The 23,614-nt window shown below is 38.5% G+C and overlaps 1 protein-coding gene across 3 annotated transcripts in view; it reads left to right on the top strand.

Annotated features, from left to right (window-relative positions):
• MUSK (muscle, skeletal, receptor tyrosine kinase) overlaps window positions 1–23,614 on the top strand; it is a 153,820-nt gene that overhangs the window by 18,766 nt on the left and 111,440 nt on the right. For all 3 annotated transcript variants that reach the window (XM_006864678.1, XM_006864676.1, XM_006864677.1), the window contains exons 3-5: window positions 9,361–9,512; window positions 12,048–12,175; window positions 14,973–15,114. In XM_006864678.1, coding sequence (XP_006864740.1) covers window positions 9,361–9,512; window positions 12,048–12,175; window positions 14,973–15,114 — 422 coding nt within the window. The remainder of the gene's footprint in view (window positions 1–9,360; window positions 9,513–12,047; window positions 12,176–14,972; window positions 15,115–23,614) is intronic.

Here is a 23,614-nt window from a genome sequence, read left to right as displayed (position 1 = left end):
AGGATCGAGCATTGTTTCGTTCTGCTGTGCATGGGGTCGCTATGAGTCGGTTCCGACTCGATGGCACCTGACAACAACAACAACATAATGGCATGAGTGGAGTAAAAATTTCAGGACCACCATTTGCTGATGGGGCATAATTCAAAATGAGGAGAAATAGCTGGAAACATCCATTAATAATCAGACCAGGGAACATACAAAGTATGAATCTAGGGACATTGGAGATTGTAAAAAATGAAATGGAACACATAAAGATCAATATCTTAGTCATTAGTGAACTGAAATGGACTGGTATTGGCCATTTTGAATCTGAAAATCATATGCCAGGAATGACAAATAAGAAAAATGGTAGTGCATTCGTTGTCAAAAAGAACATTTCAATATCTATCTTGGAGTACAATGCCTATGAGGAAGACCAGTTAATACCAATATTATTCAAATTATGCACCAACCACTAAAGCCAATAATGATGGAATTGAAGAATTCTATTTACTTCTTCAGTCTGAAATTGATCAGACATGCAATCAAGATGTAATGATAGTTACTGGAAATTGGAATACAAAGGTTGGAAACAAAGAGTAAGAACCATTAGTTGGAAAATATGGTGTCCTTGCTAATAAAAATAATTGTGGTGATCACATGATAGAATCTGAAAGACCAGTGACTTATTCATTTCAAATACCTTTTTTAAACAATGTAAAAGGCAGCTATTCACATGGAACTTGCCAGATAGAATACAGAGGAATCAAATTGACTACATCTGTGGGAAGAGACAGTGAAAAAGCTCAAGGGTGGTGGTGATTGTTATGTGTCGTGGAGTCAGTTCCAACTCATAGTGACTCTATATAGGGTTTCCAAGGCTGTAAATCTTTACAGGAGCAGAAAAACTTATCTTTCTCTCACAGAACAACTGGTAGTTTCGAAATGATGACCTTGAGTCCAAGTCATAAACACTACGCTACCAGAGCTCCTTGGAAAAGCTGAATAGGATCAGTCAAAACAAGGCCAGGGACCGACTGTGGAACCAACCATATGCAAGGTCAGGCTAAAGCTGAAGAAAATTAAAACAAGTCCATGATAACCAAAATATACCCTGAAATATATTCCATCTGAATTTAAAGACCATATCAATAACAAATTTTATGACCCAAAAAGAACAGACACTAATGGCCAGAAGAGGTATGGGATGACATCAAGAACATCATACAGCAAGAAAGCAAAAGGTTACAAAAGACAGAAAAGAAAGAAATGACCAAAATGTTTGTGAGAAGAGACTCTGGAACTTGCTCTTGAGCATAGAGAAGCTAAAATAAATGGATGAAATAAGAAGATAAAAGAGCTAAACAGAAAATTTCAAAGGGCAGCTCAAGAAGACAAAGTATTAAAATGAAATGTATAAAGACCTGGAGCTTGAAAACCAAAAGGGAAGAACACATTCAGATTTCTCAAGCTGAAAGAACTGAAGAAAAACTTCAAGCCTTGACTTGCAATTTTGAAGGATTCTAAGAGCAAATGGAGTGTTGGTGTGGTGCTGTAGGATAAGCACTCAACCGTAGATCAGTTTCAACTGCACAGTCAGTGGTTCAAACCCAACATTCACTCCTTGGAAACCCTATACAGGGTTGCCATGAGATGGAACTGACTCAATGGCACTTAAGAGAAAATGGGCAAAATATTGAATAATGCAGGTAACATCATCAAAAGAAGATGGAAAGAATACACGAAGTCACTATATCAAAAAGTAATGGTCAAAGTTAAACCATTTCAAGAGGTACTATATGATCAAGAACCGGTGTCCTGAAGGAAGAAATCCAAGTTGCACTGAAGGCACTGGCTAAAAACAAAACTCTTGGAATTGATGGAATATGAATGGAAACCTTTCAACAAATTGATGCAGCACTGGATGTGTTCAGTTATCTGTGCCAAGAAATTTGTAAGACAGCAACCTGGTCTACTGATTGGAAGATAGTTGTGCTCATTTCAAAGGGTGGAATATTGAAATCATTGAACAATATCATTAATATAACATACAAGTAAAATGTTGCTGAAGATAATTTAAAAATGTTTACAACGGTACATCAACAGGGAACTGTCAGAAATTCAAGCTGAATTCAGAAGAGGATGTGGAATGAGAGACATTATTGCTGACATGGACCTTGACTGAAAGCAGAGAATGCCAGAAAGATATTTACCTGTGCTTTTTTGACTGTGTGGATCAGTGACAAATGGGTATTCCAGGATACTTTATTGTGCTCATGAGGAACCTGTACATAGACCAAGAGGCAGTCAGTCATTCAGATAAGACAATGGGATAATGGATGGTATAAAATCAGGAAACGTGTACACCAGTGTTGTATTCTTTCACCACACTTATCCAATCTATATGCTTAGCAAACTATCCGAGAAGCTGGATTATATTAAGAAGAATATAACATCAGGATTCATGACTCATCATCAACCTGCCATAATACAGTTGATACAACCTTGTTTGCAGAAATATTTTATCAATAAGGATTTTAAGTGGTTGTTGTTGTTGTTGTTGTTGTTAAGCGCTGTTGAGTCATTTTTCAGCTCATAGCATCCCTGTATAGGGTTTGTGAGGAGCAACTGGTGGGTTTGAACTGCCAACCTTGTGGTTTATAGTCTAGTACTGATCCTACAGCACCACACCAGTACTTGTTAGTGAAGATCAAAGACTACAGCCTTCATTATGGATTGCACCTTAATATAAAGAAAACAAAAATCTTCTCTATTGGGACAAGAAATAACATCATAATTAAGGGAGAAAAGATTGAACTTGTCAAGGACTTCATTTTACTTGTATCTGCAATCAAAATTCATGGAAGCAGCTGCCAAGAAATCAAGTGAAATATTGCATTAAGGAAATCTGCTATAAAAAAACTCTTTAAAGTGTTCAAAAGCAAAGAGACCAGTTTAAGGACTAAGGTGTGCCTGGCCCAACCAAGCCTTGGTATTTTCAGTAGTGTCATATGCATGTGAAAGTTAAGCAATGAATAAGAAAGACCAAAAAAGAAATGATATGTTTGAGTTATGGTGTTGGTGATGAATATTGAAAGTACCGTGGACTGCCAGAAGAACAAAGAAATCTGTCTTGGCAGAAATACAGTCAGAATACTCCTTAGAAATTTGTCTTGTACTTTGGATGCCTTGCCAGGATGGACAGGTCCCATGAGAAGGATATCATGATTGGAAAGTGGAGGGTCAATGAAAAAAGAGGAAGACCCCCCCCCCCCCCCGATAAGATGGATTGACAGAGTGGCAGCAACAATGGGCTCAAACATAACAATTGTAAGGAGGGCACAGGACCAGACAGTTGTTCATTCTGTTGTGCATATGGTCACTCGAGTTGAAGCCAACTTGGCAGCATCTAGCAAGGAAAGTGTCTTCATTTTATTAATGTATGAGCTGAAGTTCAATGAGGTGAAGAAAATATTGAGATGGGGAAATCAGGGTTGTTTTATGGACCCAAGGTTAGGGTCTAAGGGAATCTTCACAGTAATTACAAGATACTTGAAGTCTAGGGAACATATATATCAGGGGAGTTAGTAGGAGACAATCTCATCTCCTGCACTTTCAATGTCTCAATAAAGTGAAATATATGTCTGGGAATATGACCTCTAGATCACCATGACCTTTTCTTTTAAAGTTAGAAGTGATTCCTGATATATGTTGAGTGAGTTTCTCAAGCAGATAAAATTTCCATTTAGCAGATAAAAACTATGCTATCATTTCCTCATTGCAATAGTTATCTAATGAAGGTCTAGTCTAAAAAGCAGTAACAAAGTGAATAACTGGCTTCCTAGCAGACAATTTAAGGCTCGTGTCCTTAAACTGAGGTTCATGAGTTTGGATGGAGGTAAAAGTACTTCTTTATGTTATAAATCTTTAAGTGAAATTTTTTTTTTTTTTTTTTTTTAAAAATCCAAACCAGTTACTGTTAAGTCAGTTCCAATTTGTGGTGACCCGTGTATTTCAGAGTAGAACTGGAGTCCATAGGATTTTTAATCTTTCAAGACTAGATTGTCAGAACTCTGGCTTCAAACTGCCAGACTTTCAGTCAATAAATAGCTGAGTACATTAACTCCTGGAACCACACAGGGAGTCTTTTCTTTCTAATATACATATTGCAATAGCACTGGATTACAAGGTCAGTCTGAACTTCAAAGTCAGCAGTTCAAGTTCACTAGCTACTCCTTAGAAACGTCATACAGGGTCACTATGAGTCAGAACCGACTTGAGAGAACTTAACAACAACACTCTGTGCTAAGGGCCTTGGTGGCACTATGGGATAAGCATTGGGCTGTTAACTCAAGGTTGTTGGTTCAAATCCATGGGAAAAAAATGAGGCGAACTGCTCCTGTAAATATTTACAATCTTGGAAACCCTACGTAGGGTCACTAGGAGTCACAATCAACTCAATGGCAAAGGGTTTGGTTTTGGTTTGCTTTTATAGTAGCCTCTAAACTCTGATAGTGTACAGAGCTCTGGTAGCGTAGTAGTTACGAATTGGGCTGCGATTCACAAGGTCAGCAGTTCGAAACTACCAGCTGCTCCGTGGGAGAAAGATGAGGCTTTCTGCTCCCGTAAAGATTTACAGCCTCGGAAACCCTGTTCAGGGTCACTATGGGTTGGAACCAACTCAAAGGCACTTAACAACAACTAAGCTCTCTACCAGCCAATCAATCACAAATGTTCTAGAGCAAAAGCCAGTTACTTTTTTTTTTCATGAATACAGAGTTTATTTGGGAAGTGGTGATGGTGGTGGTGATCATGTGCCGTGGAGTCAGTTCTGACTCATAGCAACCCTGTACAGGGTTTCTGAGGCTGTAAATCTTTACCGGAGCAGAAAGCCTCATCTTTCTCCCGCGAAACAGCTGGTAGTTTCGAACTGCTGACCTTGAGGTTCATAGCCCGATTCATAACCACTACGCTACCAGACTACAATCAGGATTAGAAGTGACTCAGGATACAGTTCTTCGGTCAGTTCCCACAAGCATACCTTTCTCTGACCCTCAGCCTCTTGGCCCCATGGTCCCTTGACTCCTGCCCTGCTTGGTGACATAACCTTGCTTGCTGGAAGCAAAGAAGACAAAACATACTTGCTGATGACGATCAAAGACTACAGCCTTCAGTATGCATTGCACCTTAATGTAAAGAAAACCAAAATCCTCAGAACTGGACGAATAAATAACATGATAATAAACAGAGAAAAGACTGAAGTTGTCAAAGACTGTTTTTCTTGGACCCACAACCAATGATCATGGAAACTGCAGTCAAGAAATCAAATGGTGTATCTGTTGCCAGAGATCTATTTAAAGTGCTCAAGAGCAGAGATATAAGTAAAAAGACTAATGTGCTCTTGACATAAGCCACGATATTTTCAATTGTCTCTTGTGCATGTGAAAGTCCATCAATGAATGAGGAAGACTGGAGAAAAATGGGTGCACTTGAGTTATGATGTTGTAGAAGAATGTTGAAAACACTGTGGACTTCCAGGAAAACAAACAAATCTGTTTTGGAAAAAGTACAGCTAGAATGCTCCTTTAAAAGTAAGGATGGTGAAACTTTGTCTCTTGTATTTTGGGCATCGTGTCAGGAGGGACGAGTCCCTAGAGAAGAATATCCTGCTTAGGAAAGTGGAGAGTCAGCAACAAAGTGGAAAAGCCCAATAAGATGGATTGACATAGTGACAGCGACAATGTGCTTAAACACAACCCTTGTGAGGATGGAGCAGGACCAGGCATTGTTTCATTCTGTGTGCATAGGTTCTCTAGGGATAGGAACTGACTCTAGGGCACATAGCAATGCAAACAATACCAAAGGTCCTGGAACAAAAGCCATTTCTCAGTAATTCCCAAGGGCACATCTTTCTCTGGCCCTCAGCCTCTTGACCCCATAAACCTTGGGCAAGTGTTACATAATCTTTTAGTTTTGTCTATGAATGCCCAAAGGTACCCGTAATCCACCAGTAAACCCTGGATCAAAGGCATTGAGCTCTGGCCCTGTAGGTTGGCAAACCTAGTTCCACCAAGCACCTAGAGGCACCCCGCTCAACTAGCAAACCTTTTGGTCAAAAAAGCACTCTGTTCTCCCAAAAAAGCACTCTGTTCTCCCTCCTCCATGGCCCAGAAGCTCACCGCACTGTCATGGTACAGGTCTCTCTCTTGGCTCTGCTGCCTCTCCTATCACTGTTCCCTTGCCATAGATTCTTGCTATCACTTGGGTCACAACTCTCTGTATCCTGGATTGAGTAGGTTCTCAGAGCAGGGATCCTGCGTTCAAAGGATGGCTCCACTCCAGTTCTTCTTTCTTTCTTGGTGGTCATGAGATTCCCCCATTTCTGCATCAGAAATGACTCATTTTAAGTCTAGAGAATGAGAAAACTGACCAGTCCCCACATTAGGGTGAAATATGCCTTCTTCGCTTGGCCCCACCTTCACAAGTCTTTCATACACCTTATTTATATGATTAGAAAGCTACTTAATCCTCTTGGCAGGCCACAAACACCTCACATTTGCATAGTCCTATCCAGTCATTTGAAAAGAGTTACAAAGACTATGGCTAAAATACCTCTATCAAGTCATTCACTGCACTTCTATCCACTGGTTCTTTCCTACTATAAAGAGTAACTTCCTACCCCACTCCCATCATTTTAGCAGCCCCAAACAGTCATTAATAATTAATTCTTCAGTAGGGCAAACAGTCCCAAGGGTGAGGTTACTCAGATACCAGCCATTCAGGTCTTCTGTGGTATCCATGTTATCTGGTTAGATTCTCCAAAAGCCATCCCAGCTTCACCTTTTCTGATAAAATTTAGTTGAGAGATTATTTTCTTGCTCTGAGAGTCTCTGAACCTCACAAAGTATCAGCATAGTAAAACCTGTAAGAGATTTTAAGTCTGGCCACTGTACTCCGTAATCCATTCTTTCACACTTACAACCTCTAGGATTACAATGTTTTTACAATCACAGTTAACCCTACTAAAAATCAACATTTACAGCTGAATTATGTAATCTATCAGAATCCTCCTCCACCCTCCCTTCCCCAGACCCATCAAGAAAAGAGGACTCTCTGTGGGGATCCTCCCTTGTCTACCTTATTTTGAGTGTAAACACACTCATGAAAGTGTATATGCCAGCCACTTCATGCCTTTGTTTCTCCACCCCACCCCACACACAACCCCAATTTCTAAATTGCCTGTCTCTATAAAACCTATACATTGAAAAATCAAATATGTTCCTTGAATCTGAAGAATCTTCTTTTGTGATTGGAACCTTAAGCATTTGTACCAATTAGCTAAGTGCAGTCTACAGCAAGCCATCCAATTGCAGCAATTTATACCAGCCTGTAAAATAGATATGGTGTCAAATATCTTCCCTTCCATTCAGTTGGATTCTGCTCAGGTCATCCTTAGCTCCCACAGGTGAGGTCAGTGGGTACCAGCATTAGGCTAGGGCATCTACACGCCTTCCAACACTTCAGACCAGCTAGTCCCATCTCCCTCTTATCCTTAACCCACATAAGCTTCATCATTGGGCACCACTGAGAGGCTCAGGAGTCCACACAACTCCAAGCACTTTAGACCAGCCAGCCCTTTCTCTCTATCATCCCTAACTAGGTTAACAGGTACTAACACTACAGATTTTTAAGTATATGTTACAACACTCCCATACTTCTAAGTACCAAAATATCTATGCATTTCCTTTTGCATTTATAACAAGTTATCACAAATTTTGTGGCTTAAAACAACACAAATTTATTATCTGATAATTCTAGAGGTCATAAAAAATAGGTCTGTTTTTGTTATTAAGTGCCAACAAGTCAGTTCTGAATCATAGAGACCCTGTATAGGGTTTCTAAGGAGTGGCTGGTGGGTTTGAACTGTTGACCTTGTGGTTAGCAGCACAGTGCTTATCCTACAGCACCATACCAGGACTCCTTGATTGGTTGGTTGATTATGTGCCATGGAGTTGGTTCTGACTCATAACGACCCTGTATACGATTCCCAAGGCTATAAATCTTTACGGACCAGAAACCCTCATCTTTCTCCTGCAGAACAGCTGATGGTTCCAATGCTGACCTTGAGGTTAGCAGCCCAACTCGTAACCGCTACACTACCACAGCTCCTTTATCAGGACTCCTAGTAAGGCTAAAAATCAATGTTTTAGCATGGCTTTGTGCCTTATGAAGATAATCTAATTTCTTGTTTTTTCTAGCTTTGGAATGCCACCTGTATTCCTTGGCTTGTGGCCCCTTCGTTCATCTTTCAATCCAGCAACTGCTTCACTCAAACTTTTGCTTCTATTATCAGACCTTTTCCTCTGACTCTTTTGTTTTCCTCTTCCATCTTTTAAGGTCCTTAGGATTACACTGGGTCCTACCATGATAACCCAGAATAATATAGTTCAAGATCCTTAATCACACCTTGAAAATCCCACTTAACATGTAATGTGACATATTTACTATAGGTTTTGAGAATTAAGATATTGATCTTTGGCAGGGGTCATTGTTCTGCACACTACACACATTTTGCATAAAGAAACCTTATTTGGTCATAAACTCCACTTTTTATATTGATTCTTGCTCTCAAATTGTTCTTTCTGTTCAGACTGCACTTAGTTAAATGAGAAATTATATGTAAAGCATGTACTTGAAGTTGTTTTTCTTCTTGATATATTCTAAGTACTTCAAACAATGTGTGATACTTGTTAAACACCTAACAAGTATTCATTTAATGAATGAATGAATGAACTAATTAACAACTCAATTAGTTGTAAAACCCTTCTTGCTAGTAGGTTTATGTGTGTTCATATTCATTTTATAGCAGTAACTTCCTAGTAGTTATGGGGAAAAGACTCATGTCTTGTTACATTATACTTTCTTAAATAAACAGAGCCCTGGCATGGTGCTGCAGGTTAATGCGCTGGTCTGCAATGTTGGTTTGAATGGCAAAGTCAGCAGTTCAAACCCACCAGCCACTCCTTGGAAACCCTATACAGGGTTGCTATGAGTCAGAACTGACTTAATAGCACTTAACAATAACAAGTAAAGTAAAATTTGTAAGTTTACATTTGGTCTTATCAGTAGACATCATCTTGAGAACCTTTTTGAAGAACTCAGTGGTGATTTGATTCTTCATGTCTAGGAAAGATTATAATGTAGTGTTAGATTTTTTTCTACCAAATAATGTTATTCTATTATTCAGAAGTCACTCAAATTTCTTCCTGTTTTTTCTTTTTAATTCTACTTCCTCCATTGATAAGCTATCAGTTTGATCAATTAATCACACCCAGGGGGTCACAGATGCGGTCCTAATCTGCCTTTTCCTCTGACTTGCAGGCTCTTTGATACTCGGTACAGCATTCGGGAGAGTGGGCAGCTCCTCACCATTCTGAGTGTGGAAGACAGTGATGATGGCATTTACTGCTGCATAGCCAACAATGGCGTGGGAGGCGCAGCAGAGAGTTGTGGAGCACTGCAAGTGAAGATGAGTGAGTGAGAAAAAGAAACATTAATCAATTTTAATGCTGACATAGAGGCCCCATCCAATCAGGAGGTTCAGCAGTAAGACAAATTCAAGTCAAAACTAAACCTTGATAGTCCTTACTGTCTTGGAATTTCCTTAACATTTTCTTCTATATCATAAATTTGGTTTTTAGTATGACCATTCTGTTATTTTGTGATTTGATGACACTTATCAACAACAACAAAATTGAGTATTTTAGGAGATTTGGTGTGACACTTTAGAATAAGCACTGAACTTCTAACCTCAAAATCCATGATTTAAACCCACCAATCACTCCACAGAAACCCTATACAGGATCACTATGAGTTGGAACTGACTCGAAGCACTTAACAACAATTGAATGTTCTTATTGTAAAACCCAGATTTTTAATTTATAAGCATTACTTCTATAATTTCTACTTGTATGTTGCAGTATTTACCCATTTCTCTCAAAGGATATGCCTTGTCCTAAGCTGTGTTCTTTAGAGAAGCAAGACCAGTTAAGCTTATATATGTATATATGGTGGTGGTGGTGGTGTGCCATGGAGTGGGTTCTGACTCATAGTGACACTGCATAGCGTTTCCGAGGTTTTAAATCTTTACAAGAGCATAAAGTCTCAGCTTCCTACCACGGAACCACTGGTAGTTTCAAACTGCTGCCCTTGAAGTAATCCCTACACTACCAGAGCTCCTTATATGTACATGTAAGGAGAGGTTTATATCAAAGAAGTGGCCTACACAGATGTAGAGATGGTCAGTCCCAAATCCGTGGGTTAAATGTCAGGCTGTAGGGCTTATGAATCAGAAGGTCAGATGGCAGGCAGGCAGGCAGGCAGGTCCAGCAGGTAAGAAGGCAGTCTGTTGATGGTTCCCAGGATCAACCAATAATAGAGCAGGCTCAAGTCCAAAGAACCAGAGGTTGGAGGATAATCCAGATGCAAGATCCAGATCAAGCAGAAAGCAAGTAAGCTCTGCCTGAGAGTCGAACATATTGGAAGCAGGCCACACCCTAAGGAAACTTCTTTTCAATTGGTCCCCTCTGCCAAAATAACAATCATCATGGCATGTGACCTGAAAGAAATAAACACATCTATTTTTCAGTTGGCTCTCTGTTTTGTTGATGTAACGTAAGATCGCTATGGAAATAAATGTAGTTTTAATTAACTTCTGTCTATTTCAAATACAAAAATAACTGATATCCTGAACTTTTCAATTCTTCTATACATTCCAAGAACCAAATCCATTGCCATGGAGTTCATTTGGACTCCTAGGGCCCCTATAGGTCAGACTAGAACTACGTCATAGATTTTCCCAAGCTATAATCTTTATGAAGCCAACTGCCACAGCCTTTTCCCATGGAGCCCACAGGTAGATTTGAACAGCTAACCTTCTGGTTAGCAGCCAAGTGCTTAACCATTGCACCATGAGGGTCTCTTCTTGTTACATATTAGATTTAGAAAAATTTTCCTCTGAAGAGTTAGTGGAGAATAAATATTGTTGTTGTCAAGTGCCACTGAGTAGGTTTTGACTCATAGTGACCCTGTGTAGGGTTTCCAAGGAGTGACTGGTGGGTAGGAACTGCTGACCTTGTAGTTAGCAGCCCAGTAGTCATTCTACAGTGCCGTACCCCCCATAGAAAGATAAAAATTAGAATGCATAAAGCTATATCTTCTGAAAAAATTAAGATGATTTTACAACAGTTTAATTACCCAAGTGTGCTTTGTAGAGTCAAGGTCTCCCAAATTGTATGACACAATTTCTTCTGATTATTCATATAATAGTACTTTACTTTCTAGATGATAAATGCATCTCATTTTTAATAATTAAATTTCATTAAGATGGAAACTGAAGTCAAAATAGGTCATAGCTTGGAGAATTATGTAGTACTATAGGATCAGCACTGGACTACAAACTACAAGGTTAGCAGTTCAAACCCACCAGCTGCTTCTCAGAAACCCTATATAGGGTTGCTGTGAGTTGGAATCCATGGACGGCATTTAACAACAGCCCTGGTGTGGTGCTGTATGATAAACACTGGATTGCTAACTGAAAGCTCAGTGGTTCAGACCTATCAGCTGCTCCTCAAAAACCCTATAGAAGGTTGCTGAGTCGGAACCAACTCCATGGCGCTTAATAACAACAACGTCTTAAAAATGTTTTCATGTTTGTTGGTATGAATAAATTCATGTTGAAATTGTTAAATTAACAGTTTATATTAGCTAACATTTTATTAGCTATTTTATGAAGTGAATGTTATGGATAACGTAACGCTCCTAATATGTATCATACATTTTTACTTTGCAAATTAAATTTTAATGAAGCAAAGATAATGTAAACTTTGAAAAATGATTTCCGTTTGATAGTCATTAAAATTCTGTCTTAGCATTTGGTGAATTTTTAAATGTATTATGTCAACGATTATTTAAAAAATAGATATTTAAAATTAAATGGAAAGTTAGAAACTCTTAAGTTTGGTTTGGTCACATTGTCTTTCTTATTTTGAATTTTTATTTCCCTTTAGAACCAAAAATAACTCGTCCTCCTATAAATGTAAAAATAATAGAGGGATTAAAGGCAGTTCTACCATGTACCACAATGGGCAATCCCAAACCCTCAGTGTCATGGATCAAGGGAGACACAGCTCTCAGGGTAAGTGACCACTATGATTAACATGTATATAAAGCATAGTTAAAAAGATACCAGTCCTCACTAAACTCAGCTGTACACTGACAAAATTGTAGTATGCAATTTTTTTCACGTGCATTTTAACCAAACCAAAGTATTTCTGTTCCCATATATGCACACTTCAGTTGGGGATGGGTTGTTGTTAGATGCCATCGAGTCGGCACCAACTCATAGTGACCTTATGCACAGCAGAACGAAACCATGTCCAAACCTGGGCTAACCTCACTACTGTTGCCATACTGTTGCCACCTGGCCAGTCCATCTCATTGGGGGTCTTCCTCTTTTTCTCTGACCCTCCATCTCACCAAGCATGATATCCTTCTCTAGTGACTGTCCCCTCCTGACAATATGTCCTAAGTATGAGAAACGAAGTTTGGACATCTTGTTCTCTAAGGACCACTCTGGCTTCGCTTCTTCCAAAGCAGAGCTGGGTAAGGGATGGGTGGCTGGTGGCTGTGTACCGTGGTGTCGGTTCCGACTCATAGCGACCCTGTACAGGGTTTCCCAGGCTGTAAATCTTTACCGGAGCAGAACGCCTCATCTTTCTCCCGCGGAGCGGCTGGTAGTTTCCAACTGCTGATCTTGCGGTTCGCAGCCCGATTCGTAACCACTACGCTACCAGAGCTCCTTAGGGGATGGGTAGGGGTGGAAAATAGATGAGAACTAGTAGTGTTAGCGATGGAAAAGAAGGCAAAGCAAAATCAAAGCTAGAGTTTCTTTTACTTCTTGGTTGGTTGGCCCATTTGATTAATCTCTGAGAGTTGATGGGGGAAGATAGAAAGAAAATCTAGATTTTAGAACTAACAGTTTCTGACAAGAGAGAGAAAAATGAAGTTTGGAAGAAATGGGATGAAGATAAACATTCTGGAGTAAAGTTAAACCTTGAAAACTCAGGACTGGTGAGCAAACACCTCGGTACTTCTTTACTGACGCAGAGTTGTTGTTGTTGTTGTTCTATGCCGTGGATTCAGTTCCGACCCATAGCGACCCTGTACAGGGTTTCCGAGGCTGTAAATCTTTACAGGAGCAGAAAGCCTCATCTTTCTCCCGCGGAACAGCTGGTAGTTTCGAACTGCTGACCCTGAGGTTAGCAGCCCGATTTGTAACCACTATGTTACCAGAGCTCCTTACACAGAGTAGATACATTTAAATCAATTATTCATATTTATTTTGTATTGCCTTTGTATCTTTGTCTTAGGCAGGGTTTTCTAAAGAAACAAAATCAGTGAAGTTTATATATGTGTATATATTGAGAACATTTTCTTATCAAGGAAATGGCTCACAATCACAGTCCCAGGTCCCCAGTGGAAGAGAAAGAGAGAGTCTCTCTCACATGTCCACATATTGGGAGCAGGCCACACCCCCAAGGAAGCATCCTTTCAGTTGACTGGCCATTCATAGCCACTCATCATACCGTTAACTAGCCTGTATTAGTTCACCACCATGGGAATGAACACATCTCTACTGCTAAACCTCTAGAGATCCTGGCTTAGTCAAGTTGACACAAAACCCTAGCCATTATAATCTTATTTACGAATTTACTGATAAATCACTATGCAACATCAGCATTGTCTCTTTCCACATTTATTACCTACTAATTGTGAACCCAAGAGCTCCGGTAGCGTAGTGGTTACGAATTGGGCTGCGAACCTTAAGGTCAGTGGTTCGAAACTACCAGCCATTCCGCGGGAGAAAGATGAGGCTTTCTACTCCCATAAAGATTTACACCCTCGGAAACCCTGTACAGGGTCGCTATGGGTCGGAACCGACTCGACGGTGTGGTGCTGTAGGATAAGCACCTGACTGCTAACTGCTACGCCAGTGGTTCAAACCCACTGACCACTCTTCAGAAACACTATCCAGGACTGCTATGAGTCTCAAAGAACAACAACAACAAAAACAACAACTCTGTGAACTCAATTAAGTCACAGGTATTATAGCTTTCCTCTAACTATGCTTAGCATAGGAGCTCTGGTAGCCTTGTGGGACAATGCAGGTTAATATGCTAGATTGCAGAGTTGGTTTGAACTGCAAGAATTATGGCTCAAGCTCACCAGCTGCTCCTCGGAAACCCTATACAGGGTCACTATGAGTCAGAACTGACTTGATGGCACTTAACAACAACAACATTGTTCACACTGAATATGTAGATCTCAATATACGTTAATTACTTTTAAAACTACAAAATTGACTAGGTTTGTTTTATTATTAATAATGCTAAAATGTTTTATGATTATGTAACTTTCTGGCCTTCATTTTATTATGAATATTGGATATGTTTTCTATGTTGTAAACAAGAGTAGCTCTGTATGTGCTACTGAATTTAGAATTCAGAAAGAAAAGAATAAATAATATTTTAGCTTCAAAGTGAAATTTTTATTATTTGTAGAATTTTCTAGCTTTTCAAAAGATGTATCTATTCCCTTAAAGATACAGTACAGTGTGGACAACATGATATAGTTAAAGCAGTACATTAAATCAGACATACTTGGTGTAGCTTATAGCAAGTCAAGCAAATCTTGGCATCCTTATATAATGAAAGAAAATAGAAATAAACTGTTTCATGGGATCATTGTGAAGATCCATTTTGGTAATCTTGTACTATATCAATCAACATTGTGTATGATTCATAATAAATGCTCAATAAATATTCAAGTTATATTGATGATGATAATAATCAAGATGACAACTTAATAAACTATGCCAAATGTGTCCTTGATTGAGGATGGCATTTAAAAATTTTTGTCCCTATTTCTGACAGGAAAATTCACGCATTGCAGTTCTTGAATCTGGGAGTTTAAGGATTCATAATGTGCAAAAGGAAGATGCAGGACACTATCGATGTGTGGCCAAAAATAGCCTTGGGATAGCATATTCCAAGTTGGTAAAGCTGGAAGTTGAGGGTAAGTAACTGTATTCCTTCCCATTAGGATGTAGACAGAGCCTCATATTTTTCTATGAAGACTGTACTTTAGTTTGCAAAATCAGAGATTCAGGCAGTTTTGGCCCCTTACCTGTTCCAGTCATAGAACCATGAGTTCAACACCATGAGAACAGAAAAGAGAAAATTAAGAGAGAAAGAAGTTTTCACTAATAGGTCACATTCTATCTATTGTCCTCAATCAATGGTAATTTGGACTCCAACAGACAAACTTTACTATAGCACCAGGACAATGCAGTACTGTTTTAGTACCTCTTCCTTGGCTTGGATAGTCTTACCTTATTGAAAAATATGGAAACAATTGTTTCATTTTAATCAGCATATAGACCTAATGACTTTCGAGAAGATATAAAAATCAAAAGGAAGTCATTTTATGTTTTTCAAGATTGTGCTCTGTCACAGACTTGAGAAAAATAAAACACTGGTTAAAATGTATAAGAAAGAATGGTTCTAGTTTTATGAGTTCACTGTCAAAATATTCTGGTTAAAAACATTCTTTTAAAATCAACGAATTCTATAACTAGGAGTGAAAGAACTTCCCTGAGAAATCAGAATCTGTACAAGTTATAGGCAATCAAATTGTGGGATCCTTCTTGAGCTAAGATTACACCATGTTTTGCTTAAAAATACAAACTACTAACATTCCCCTCTATGTGATTAAACTAAATATAAAACTCAGTTTTCAGTCCTTCCTATTACAAGCCTTAGAATTAACCTTTCTCTCAGTTTTGTCATCTGTAAATTGGGGTTTGTTGTGAGAATTCACTAAGGTCAGATGTTGATTGTACTTTGCAGAGTGTTAAACCCTTTGTAAACACCCAGTGTTGGCTCTCTGAATTATTTTTCTAATTCACCTATTTTTCTGATTGATAAAAGATCTGGAAGTAGTTTTAAAATTTGAAAATATTGAAGTATCAATGAGTTGCTCACAGAGAAGAGAAAGGTGATAAGTAGGCGAGAAGGTAAATTTTCAAGGGGATATGCTACCTCCGAATATGGTGGTGGTGGTGGTGTACCTTCAAATCAGTTCAACCCATAGTGACCCTGTAGGGTTTCTGAGGCTGTAAATCTTTATGGGACCAGAAAGTCTCATCTTTCTCCTGTGGAACACCTGGTAGTTTCGAACTGCTGGCCTTGAGATTAGCAGCCCGATTCGTAACCACTACGCTACCAGAGATCCTTCCTCAGAATATAAAAGGAGTGTAATCAGGGCACAAATGAGATGCTAAATCTTATACTGAGCGTGACCACATGACCTTGTTTGCTCAGGATAGTTCTGGATTACACCTGTTGTCCTGGAATAATTGTTAAATATTATCTAAGCCTGGATACTTCTTAAAGTATCCAGGCTTAGATAGTAAATTACATGGTACATACTTAGACAGGAAGAAGCAACTTCCTCCCTTGTAATAGGAAGAAAGGAGCAAAGGAATGTCTTCTAGTATAAATCATCAGTTCATGTAAGTTTGGTGTAGATCATTCGAGAATGATGATCCTTTGATGATCCCTCTTCCCTGTAAGAAGTAGAGGAAGTCAGACTAGCTTCTGAAGGCACTTGTGGAAGTGGAGGGGGGAGGTTTTTAAATAGCTGTGGGGAATGGGAGAGATGACTCACAAGGGAAACTAGGGCGGCTGGGTAAGGTACAGGTTTTTATAGACAACAGGACCATAAATATGAAGTGACAACACTGTGCGTGGTTTCAGCACATCTCCCTATCTTTGCCCCAACATTGCTCAGTAGTAAGGATGCAAGTTCAGAACAAGGAGAAACCTAAATTCAAAGGCAAAATATGAAGTTTGGAGTTTTTCCAGGAAAGAAAACAGGGCAAAAGGTTAGAGAATATTTTGTTGAAAACCTAAATGCATAAAGAAATAGCAAAAGTCAGTGTAACTGAATATATTTCTTATGAGTAAATATAGTTGAAATCCCACAATACCCACTAGGAAGTATCTGGAAGGTACTCCAAAGATGGGAGAGTGAAAGCAGATTATACGTTTATATATATACATATACATAAGGTGGTAGGAGCTCTGGTGACACTGTAGAATAAGCACTGGACTGCTAATGTCAAGGTTGGCAGTTCAAACCTATCAGCCACTCAATGGGATAAAGACGATACTTTCAGCTCCCATAAAGATTTACAGCCTCATACTAGGGAGTTCTTGTGTGGTGCTGTGGGTTAATGCGCTAAACTGCAAAGTCATTTGAACGGCAAGGTCGGCAGTTCAAGCTCACAGCCACTCCTCAGAAACCCTGTACAGGGTCAAATTGGGTGGGAATTGACATGACAGCACTTAACAACAACAATAACAACAGGGTCACTGTGAGTCAGAATTGACTCAATGGCAGTGAGTGAGTCTGAGGGCAGGGTGGTATCCTGAAAGTCACTGTAATTTTCCAAAGGAGCCCAATGCCTAAAACAAAACAGTCATCACTAAGCTGCTTACTTAGCTGTTGTTTGACTTGCAGGTGTCTTTAGGAATGTTTTTCATAAATGCTCAAGGTTCAAAAGTTTACCTATGGACAAATGCCCAGAAATGGACATGGACTCAGGAATCTAGATTCCCGAATTAAAAGTTTTTCAATGGCAATTATAAAAGTTTTTATGTACCAAATACACCAACCTACAATTAAAGATTTACAGTTTGAGACATATGACAGACAAAATGATATGAAAATCTTCCTACTGCAAACACTTAGAAACATTCAGTTAATTGTATAGTTTATAAGAATAAAATATAAGCCTCCAAAAGTCAGAATGAATAGGAATTGGGGGTGGGGGGGTGGGGGGAGGGAAAGAATAGCAAGGCCCTGGAGGTTATGGGGAAGGTATCAATCTCTATAACCTAGAAATTTGGTTTTAAAGGAGCAGGAGCAAGACAGTGGTTTCCCATGAAGTGCAAGTTAGCATTAAGACCTTTGCATAAAGCTGAGAGTCACAGAAGGGAAAAGATGGGCCAGAAAAAGTTCACCTACTGACACAGAATAGTAATACAGAAGCTTGTCTGTCTCAACCTGAATTCTAGGAGTGAGGGGAAAAATAAAACAAAAGAGGTCTTCTTGTGAAGAGATTTTCAACACGTAAGACAATAGCGCACATAGGTTTGATACTGAGTTTGTATTACCAGCATGATCTGGAAATCTCCAGCTGAAGAATTTAGCATATGATTTGGTTGTGGGCAAAAAATTTGACAGTAACAAAAGCTCAAAAGAAAACCTTACCAGATTACACAGGAAAGTCATACTGCGTATGAGTTTCCAAGACAAAATTCTTGCATTTGCAGGAATGAACTTACCTCAAGCGAAATTTAGTGGACACAATATGCAAAGGATTAAAATCCCAAGAAAATCAGTAATAAAACAACTGTTGTTGTTGTTAAGTGCCATTAAGTCAGTTCTGACCCATAGCAAGCCTGTATAAGATTTCCAAGGAGTAGCTAGTGAGCTTGAACTGCCAATGTTGCACTTCAAATGACTTTGCAGTCTGTCACATTAACTTACAGAGCCACACCAGGACTCCTATTAACTCATTACACATATTGATTTATTTTTATGTGAAAAGGTAGGTTAAAGAACAACATATATTACATATTAGAATGTATAAGTCAAAATGTAAGCAGTCATTATGTCTGCATATAAAATTACATCAGGGAGTTAAATTTTACTAGGTACTTTAAACAACTGTATGCATTTGTAATCTTTATAAAAGGATCTTTAAATTAGGAAGTATTAATACATGTATTTACTCTCTGGAGAAAATTATTTCCTCCACTGGTGTATTATTTGAATAAAATGACAAGAATCTTCTTGTTCATTGCTGTGATATTTTACTTTTACAGTTTTATTCCTTCTTTCTTCTTTAGGACAAACTCAGGCATAGGGAAAGTTTTATAGAGACAACTGAATCTTTGCTGTTAAGTTTTCACAATGCTTAGGAATTCATTGAAGAGTAATTATGAGGGCCTTGATGAAAAAACATATAATATGCCATATTCTTATGGAAGAAAACAATCCATAAAGAGAGTAAGTTTGGAGCATACAAGAGAAAATAAATGAAACCACATAGTTGGAGTGGAAAGTAAAGGCATTCAGAGAAAGGTAGGAGCTAAGGGAGTCTCCTATTTAACTCCTCTTTCACTCTTCAGTCTTAAGACTTGATTTTATGATTCTACAGTGGTTTGGAGGATAAAACACTAAAATTCTGTTTGGATTCTGATTTCTCAATGAATGTTTTCCACACTTGGTTGTGTATGATTGAGTTATAGGAGAAAGGGAAAAAGGTAATTAAGGTTAAGTCCTGGCAGAAAAGTGGACTACTAGGTGAGAACGATGCAGAAGTACTGATTGGACATTGGCAGGGAAGTCTCAAATTCCATAGTCACCTGTAGTTGTCAATCTTCCAACTGTTTAGGTTATTCCTTTGAGGAGGTTAACCTATCAACCTATTAAATGTCTCTGCTTCCTTTGTGACAATGGACTTTAAAATGGGCTTCATGGCAGGATGTGATCAGGCAACAGTCTTTTGTCAGTTCTCATAGAGAAATCTACATATCATCTGTCATAAATTCAGAGTAGATAGATAGATAGATAGATAGATAGATAGATAGATAGATAGATAGATTGATTAACATGCATCACATTGGAATGTATCTCATGGTGAAGGGTTTCTTCTGATCACTTTTGGCAATTTCTTTCTTTGTTGTATGTTTAAACATCTCTGACTTTGTTTATCTTATAGGTCTTAAAGGCATTTACATAAACCTTGTGGCTTTGTCCTCTAGTATGATCATTTTTTATGCTGTCTCCAGAAGATGAAAATTAATACAGAACGATACAACAAAATGAAATAAATCATATTGACTCCTATATTTCTGTATATTGAGCTTTCAACATATTTAACTGGAAATTTTCCTACTGTGAGGAATCCTTAGTCCCTCACAGAGATGAAAATGCTGTTTTCTTTAAGATGATTTGACATAGCCTCTATTTTTCTCCAAAATTCTATGTGTTGCATATTAGTTTTGTTAGGTTGAAAACAGAGTTTAAATGGCTTTTAAATGGCAGATAGAAGGAATTATCTTCTAAGTCAACAGGAAGGGTTGTCTGTTTCTCCCACCCATTCCATATTCTTCTTTAGGTATGGTGTATATTAGAAGAATGTTCCACATTGTTTTCCTTGCATATCTTTCTTGAAACAGACTACTTCTGAATACCTTCAAAGTTTAGGAAGATAGACATGAAGTGACAATGGAGGAGAGCTATATGACAATGGAATGGACTATCTTAAGTGGTCAGCTGGAGTTTTCAAGGAGAGGCTTTGAGTGGGACAATCTCTGAAATGCAAAATTCTGATTTTACTTTCCTGTTCTTAACCTGAGGCATGTCCTTTAGCAACAACAAAAACAAAACAACAAAAAATGTGTTTAATGAACACTGTACCATAGAAGAGTCCTGGTGTGGCGCTATAGGACAAGCACAGGGCTGACAACTGCAAGGTTGGCAGTTCAAACACACCAGTTACTTTCAAAAACTCTACATAAGGTCCCTGTGAATTGGAACCAACTTGACAGAACACAAAAACAACATATCATAGAGATTAAACCCTTTTAATATGATAAAGTAATTCCTTTTGAGAAAGCAGTCATTTAAATGTTCTTTGTAAAATCTTTATAAATGATCCATTAAATAAATTTTAAAATCTCATTTTCGTCCCCCATATTCTTTGATTTAATTATAATAACAGGAGTCCTGGATTACAAATTGTCTGCTACTGCAAGGTCAACAGTTTGAATCTCTCATTCACTTTATGGGAAAAGATGAGACTTTCAGCTCTTGTAAAGATTTACAGTCTCCAAAATCCTATACAAGGTCATTTCCACCACCACATAATAAAATGATTTACTTACTTGAGACTGTCTTATTACACTCCAAAAATATTACCTTCAGACTAATCCTGCGTGGTATATAGAAACTGGTTGAGTATGCAATAATTGAAACCCAAATTAAAATAGATAGAATTGGAATATATTTGTTGTCGTCATTAAGTGCCATAGAGTTGATTCTAACCTATAACAACCCTGTATAGGGTTTCTGAGGAGCAGTTGATGAGCTTGAACTACCAACCTTGTGGTTAAAACTGAATTTGCAGTCCAGCACATTAACCCACAATGCCACACAAGGACTGGGAATATTTTAGGCCCCCATTTTTATTGAATGTTCTAATGTCTTATATACCATTTGACCTTTAAGTGATTAAGGAAAATTTGTACACAAATGAAGCTAGAACCAAGGGATGTCTATTAATCAGCAATTTTCAATAAGTAGAAGTGGGTTGGCATCAGTTATTGTTGTGGTTAGGTGCTGTTGAGTAGGTTCTGACCTACACACAACAAAGCACTGCCTGATCCTTCACTGTCTTCAGTGTTGTTGTTTGAGCCCATTGTTGCTACTGTGACAGTCCATCTTGTTTGGGGTCTTCCTCTTTTTCACTGACCCTCCACTTTATCCGATATGATGTCCTTCTCCAGTGACTGATCCTTCCTAACCACACGTCTAAAGTATGTGAGACAAAATCTTGCCACCCTTATTTCTAATGAGCATACTGACTGAACTTCTTCCAAGACAGCTTTGTTTGTTCTTCTGGCAGTCAACATTCTACTCTAACACCATAATTCAAATGCATTAATTTTTCTATGGTCTTCCTTTTTCACTGTCCAACTTACACATGCATATGAGGCAATTGAAAATACCATGGCTTGTGTCAGGCACACCTTAGTCATCAAACTGACATCTTAGCTCTTTAACACTTTAAAGGGGCCTTTTGGCATGGATGTTGTTGTTGTGTACCGTCGAGTCGGTTCCAGCCCATAGAGACCCTGTATAGGGTTTCCGAGGAGTAAAGCTGTAAGTGAGAGTCAGGGAGAATCTAGGAGCAGGATAAGAACAGAACACTATAGACTGGGAGTTATTGTAGGCTTCCCTAATGCTTAAACAACTTGTTTCCATAGGCCTTCCAATTGTAACATTTTGTCTCACCACATGTGAGGTATTTTGGGGAGCTGAGAAGGAAGATGAGTTATAAAAGTTTATGTAACCTCAATGCATAGGCTCTCATCATTGATCTGGGCACTGAGGTGGTTTCAGTCCTCCTTTCTGCAGTCTGAAAAGCTTCGCAACATACTCACAGGGATAACACGTCTATCGAGAAGCATGTCTTTCTGAAGAGTTTGTGCAGACACGTGCAGTATGTAAGATAACTGATAGAACTCCAAACCACCCAAACAAACTGATATCTAATAAGAGTGCCTCAAAGGGAGTTATCAATAGAATCTAACTGTAAGAAATCTGCAATGTTCTCAAAGTGTTAGGTTTCTTATTTTCTCAGATGCCACTGGGGCCTGCCTTCTCTCCTAGAGATAAAATGCCCTTGTTGAATCCAAGAAAGTGAAAGTGATCATGTCATGCTTGCACCATGTTTGATTTGCTTTTTCCTTTGTTTATGCTGCAGCTCTTAACATGACAAATGCCACAGAGAGAGGTATTTAAGACCCTAATGAGTGTTGTGCTCTCAGTGATTGCAGTTTTAATGACATTTGCAGTGGTCCTGTTCCCCGGCATCAACTCTACTGGTTTGATGCCACTAACAGGTTGGATTTACTGTCTTGATTACATTGTGTATTTAAAAACCAAACCGCAACAGAAAATCCTAAACCTTTGATAGTCCTGATGGCTATCGTTGGGCAAATTAAATCTGCATGATTTAACAGTGTGCATGCTCTAAAAGAAGAGTTTGATTCACTGATTTTGACTTTACATTATGTTGCATTCTCATCTAAAAATTTCTATAGCGTTTTGGAGGAGAAAAGGTAAAACAGACCTTTAGTGGAGTCATCAGTAACTTTCTTTCAGGAAAAAAAAACTTATATGCTGATGATTATAGCATTGAAAAGAAAGATAATGCTTCAAGTTAAGGGACAAATCTTGTCATTTATGCTTTCTTAAATTGCAGTGTGAAAAAATATGCTTCAAAGATTGACCTAAACTTGTTTAAGTTCATTTTAAAGTAAAATATTGACATTATATTATTGGAAATAAAAGGTAATTGTGATTTAAAATTTCTGTACTGAATTGATAACTGCAAGGTCAACTGATAACTTCAAGGTCAAGCAGTTCAAACCTACCAAACACTCCTCCAAGACCCTATACAGGGTCCCTATGAGTTGGAACCAACTTAAAGGTAGTTAACAAAAGCAAGCATACTCTAAGTGGAGTCAGCTTTTAATTGCACTTTGTAGATATTAAAAATGAGATGTAACCTGAAAGAGGGATGTCATCTGCATCTCCATTGAGGCCCCCCCGGCAAGAGCACCAACGAGCCAGCCACAGCAGAGAAGACTTTAAGAACTGTTTAACCCTTAGGGAACTGGATAAACCCCAGAGTCATTCTGCTGCTTTGCTTGTC

The sequence above is a fragment of the Chrysochloris asiatica genome, unplaced genomic scaffold (genome assembly GCF_000296735.1).
Source record: "Chrysochloris asiatica unplaced genomic scaffold, ChrAsi1.0 scaffold00069, whole genome shotgun sequence".
In the NCBI taxonomy this organism is placed as follows: Eukaryota; Metazoa; Chordata; class Mammalia; order Afrosoricida; family Chrysochloridae; genus Chrysochloris; species Chrysochloris asiatica.
The sequence above is the reverse complement of the archived record's forward strand: the minus strand, read 5'-3'. Positions and strand labels throughout refer to the sequence as shown.